This window comes from Triticum urartu, chromosome 2, assembly GCF_003073215.2.
Source record: "Triticum urartu cultivar G1812 chromosome 2, Tu2.1, whole genome shotgun sequence".
In the NCBI taxonomy this organism is placed as follows: domain Eukaryota; kingdom Viridiplantae; phylum Streptophyta; class Magnoliopsida; order Poales; family Poaceae; genus Triticum; species Triticum urartu.
Genome location: NC_053023.1, coordinates 539,186,932 through 539,191,231, shown reverse-complemented (window position 1 = coordinate 539,191,231; position 4,300 = coordinate 539,186,932). Strand labels below are relative to the sequence as shown.

The 4,300-nt window shown below is 50.3% G+C and overlaps 1 protein-coding gene across 1 annotated transcript; it reads right to left on the bottom strand.

The window, feature by feature from the left end:
* Positions 1–719: 719 nt before the first annotated feature.
* On the bottom strand, positions 720–2,062 carry LOC125538604 (protein FLOURY 1-like). The gene has a single exon (XM_048701864.1). The coding sequence runs from the start codon at positions 1,852–1,854 to the stop codon at positions 979–981; it is 876 nt and encodes a 291-aa protein (XP_048557821.1). The 5' UTR covers positions 1,855–2,062; the 3' UTR covers positions 720–978.
* Between the last annotated feature and the right edge of the window lie 2,238 nt (positions 2,063–4,300).

Below are 4,300 nucleotides of genomic sequence, written 5' to 3'. Positions count from 1 at the left end.
TGGATGGAGAGCTATCCAAACGGGAAGGAAGATCTTGGATCTTAACTCACCGGTCCTATTTACCGTTGTCTACCACCGGATGCAAGTTTGCCTAATGAATCTATGAGATTTGCTTAATTTGAGAACCTGTAAATTGGCTTCAAATTAGCATATGCCACCATAATGCTTTTTTAGAAGAAATACCACTGCAAAAATATCTTTCAACGTAAATATCTTCATATGGTGAAAAATAATTGCCAATGTGAATTATCTAACTTACAATTGACAGCTGACTTTATAGCATCTTAATTATTACTTTTAGTGAATAGCATATCAACCAGTGAAGTAATACAGTGCCCTAGTATGCAAAACTGCCAATAGAAGCACGAATCAGATACAGAAAAACTAGCAAACCAAGATTTGACCGTCCAAGAAAAATTAAACAGCAGTGCTGGCCAGCACAATAAAATAAAAAAATGGAAATAGCTGAACCCTCCCTGTTTTCAAGTTCAGCCTGATCATGAAGAAATCAAGCGAGAAGGCAAATGTGGCTTGTAAATCAACACAGTCAAAACCCGTAAATGCCTTTTGAGGTATTCCAAAGCTGGGACTTACTCGAAACTGGAAGATTTTTGCATTTAGAAATCCAACATCATGTACCAAAAGACTACACACATCTATTGAGTTCACAATAATAAGACTTGAAAGGGTCCCGCAGATAGCATTGAGCATCTGTGCAGTTGAAGCATCTAGTACGATTATTAATCACATCTTAGGAGCTTGCAAAGGATGGTATATTTACAGGTGGATATTACATATATCTCTGCAGAGCTTTGTCTGCTTGAGTAATCTCACAGCAGCACCAGCTATCAAAATTTGGGCATTGGGAGGCCCTATATGGCTGCTGAATGCCATACAAAATGAAGAACCTGAACTGTCAAGAACTTCCCCAGCTTCAGGCCAACGTTTCTGCTCCATTGAGCTACCAGGAAGCAGGATCTACAACCGCTTGTCTCGGTCGTCCTCGCTTGTCTCTGACACGGCTTGCTCGGATGAAAACTCTGGCTCCCCGGATTGCATGCCGAACTTATTGATCATCCACTGAAGAGACTCGATTACCTGCCGGTCGTACATCTGCTTCTGCTGCACCATCTCCCGGAACTGCTTGGCCTCGCGCTCCACCAGCGCCTTCTCGTTCCGCAGGCACGCGATCTTGGCCATGGCCTCATCAGCTGCAGAGGCCGCCGCGCGCCTCTCCTTCTCCAGCTCCTCTAGCGCCGCCTCCTTCAGCCTCCTCTCCCGCACGAGCCGCCGCCTGAGCCGCTCCACGTTGCCCTCCTCCGCGCCGTTCACCTCGCTCTCGATGTCCTCATCCTCCGTGTTGGCCTCCTGCTCCAGCTCAAAAGCCAGCGACCTCGAAACAGGCTTGTCGGAGCAGCTGCCAGAGCGGGGGCGCTCCACGGTGTGGGCCGAGCTGCCTTTGTTGAGAGCCCGCGCCTTCGTCCCACTCCCACACACGGTGCAGACGACGCCTCTGACGCGCACCGCTTGCACCGTGGCGCCCGCGCTCCCCACGAGCCCCTCCACCGCGTCGCAGCGCTTGCCGAGTCGCCAGACCATGGCGCCCAGGAAGAGCAGGGACATTACGACGAGCACGTGGTGCGCGCCCACGGAGCGGGACAGGGCGGCCCAGTGCGCGGCGGAGGCCCACTCGCGGCCGACCTCGGACTCGGAGGCGTGCAGCATCGCGAAGACCCCGAGCGCGGAGCCGACGATGAAGTAGGCGGCGCCGGCGCCGGGTATGGAGCGGAAAGGGACGCCGGCGAGCGGCTTCAGCAGACCACCGGCACTGGAGATGCGGTTCCAGCCGCCCATGACGACGGGACGGGGGCAGTCCTGCTCCGATTCAGGCGAATAGAATTCTGATTGGGGAGATGGAATCGCTCGGGGAAATCTTGGAGATCGATCGGCGTGGGGATTTAGGGGAGATGATGAAGAGTCCGGGGGATGGCCAGGAGCTGGGCAGCCGGGGAAGCGCCGCGGCAGTAGGGTTCTGGTTCAGTCGAGGAAGGGAGATTTCTTCGGATAAGTCGTGGGCGGTATCGCTGCCGTGTGGGTCTCATGATTTCTGTGGGTCCACATTGTCGGTTCGTGGGTTGCGGGACGCGTGGGGGCCGCCGAAAATGAAGGGACATGGGTAGTCGGTACCACTTTGAGGGTTCCTTACTCAAGACGCTGACCTTCCGATGACAGGTGGGCTACCAAATACACGGGTCCCACGCGTCCGTGACGTGTTTCTTTTAGGGACTGTGACGTGGTTTAGGTGTACTAGGTCCGGGAGTATTTTTTGAACGAGCGGATCTTCGGACGGGAGTATGTTTTGCTAAAGCACATCTAGATGTGCCATAAGTATTGCATATCTAAGTCCTATGTCATTGATCTTACGTCTTCGTGTGGATATTTTCTTTTTTCTTTTTTCTTTTCTCTTTATACTTGATTCACTTACTTAGATGTGCAATAACTAGAGCACATCTAGATGTGCCCTAGATACACTCTTATAAAACGGACAAAATGATGGAATTTTGGGGATCTTTATATGATTATATCTATATATACTTGCTCCCTCCGTTTTATGATATAAAACGTTTTTTTACATTATATACTAGTGCTAAAAAAGGTCTTATATTATGAAACGAAAAGAGTAGTAGTTTAAACTTGTGAATCTCAAAATCAAAGAATCAATATAGCCTGTTGATGGAGGCCATCGAATGGCCCAAATAGCTGGGACTCATAGCTACCGTGCCCAGTGGCGACGCCAAGGCATTCCATAAAATATCAAATAATTGTAATCGGTTGGTATACTATTCCTAGTTTGTTGTCATGTTGCTATTGCATTGCACAAATGATAACCAATAAATACAAAGGAGGAAATTCTTGGCTCCACCACTGAATGTGCCCACTACGATAGAGCGAATGTATTATTCCCTTTGTGACACTACGCTCTTATATTATGAAACAGAGGGAATATTGTTTTCTAGGATCATCCACGTATTTGAAAGGTTCATATGGTATATGGTTTGTTGTTAGCATCAAATCTTCGCAAGTGGTCATTTTCTTTATTTTTTTAGTAAAAAACGGATTCAATAAATACTGAAATGATGGTTGCTTCGTATGTCCAACTTACTACAAAAAAGATGAGGTTTTATGATTTGACGACTCATTATTCATTATTACTGTAGCGCTATGACCGGAATGACTCTCCCCTGAAGTTCTACACTCTAATTTGATGCATGACACGTGGACCCATATATCGGATGTCCCACATGTCGGTGGAAGGAAGTAGAATTGTTTTCGACGACCGAGAAGAAGCTGTCGGCGTCCTGAGAACCAGGGTACCCAGACTTGCTTGCCTGTGGCCCACGGCGTGGCTCCCTCGACGGCCTGGTACGGCCCATCCGTGAGACTACCAAGACAAGACCCTCGCGAGGGCCCCCTGGCCTCACGAGCCGGATGACGCCAAGACCTCCAGAGGGAGTGGCCTCCCAAGGCTGCCTCCCGAGGAGCGGAGATTCCTATGCAACTGCCCAGCCTCACGAGGCTGCGATGACGTGAGCCGTGACGCCCAAGGCCAGGCGGGTGCCAGCGGGTGCAGAGGAGACAATTTCCCTTTCGATGCTAAGGGAGTAAGGATAGATGCGGGTTCCCAAGGAATCCCCCAAAGGTTTGCATTCCGGTGCAACGAGACCAAGACCACGAGCTCGGCAGGACGGATGTCATCGCTGAGCCCACTGCTGCGTCACGACCAGAAGCTTTGCAGGAGAAGACCACCTTTTGTCGGGATGTGTACCTCTTGTCCCCTTTCAAATTGGCCACCGTGAAATCCCTTCCCGCCTAAGTTTTCAGGGAAGAGGACCAAGGCCACTATAAATATAGGTTAGCCACCATCGTAGAACGGGTCGACTCATTCTCACTCCCCTTGAGCCCTCGCGAGGAAGCTCATCCACTGTACTAGTTTATCCCCAAACCTCCTCATGAGGCCAATACACCACAAAGCAGGAGTAGGGTTTTACACCACAAGGTGGCCCGAACCTGGGTAAACTGTCATGCCCATTTTCTTCCCCGTTCGAGCGTGTATCAGGTGAGGCTAGGCTGTAGGGCGACGAGCTAGAGGCTTGAGAGGTTGAGATCTTCACACACGCCCTAGAGTTCAGACCTTTCTTAGGGTCTGCGGAGCCCTGAATCTGACATTTGATGCACCAGGTAGGGGCGTGTCGAAGTCCTTCTTCCACCTTCGCTTCGCCTCCATTCCGTCGCTCCCATG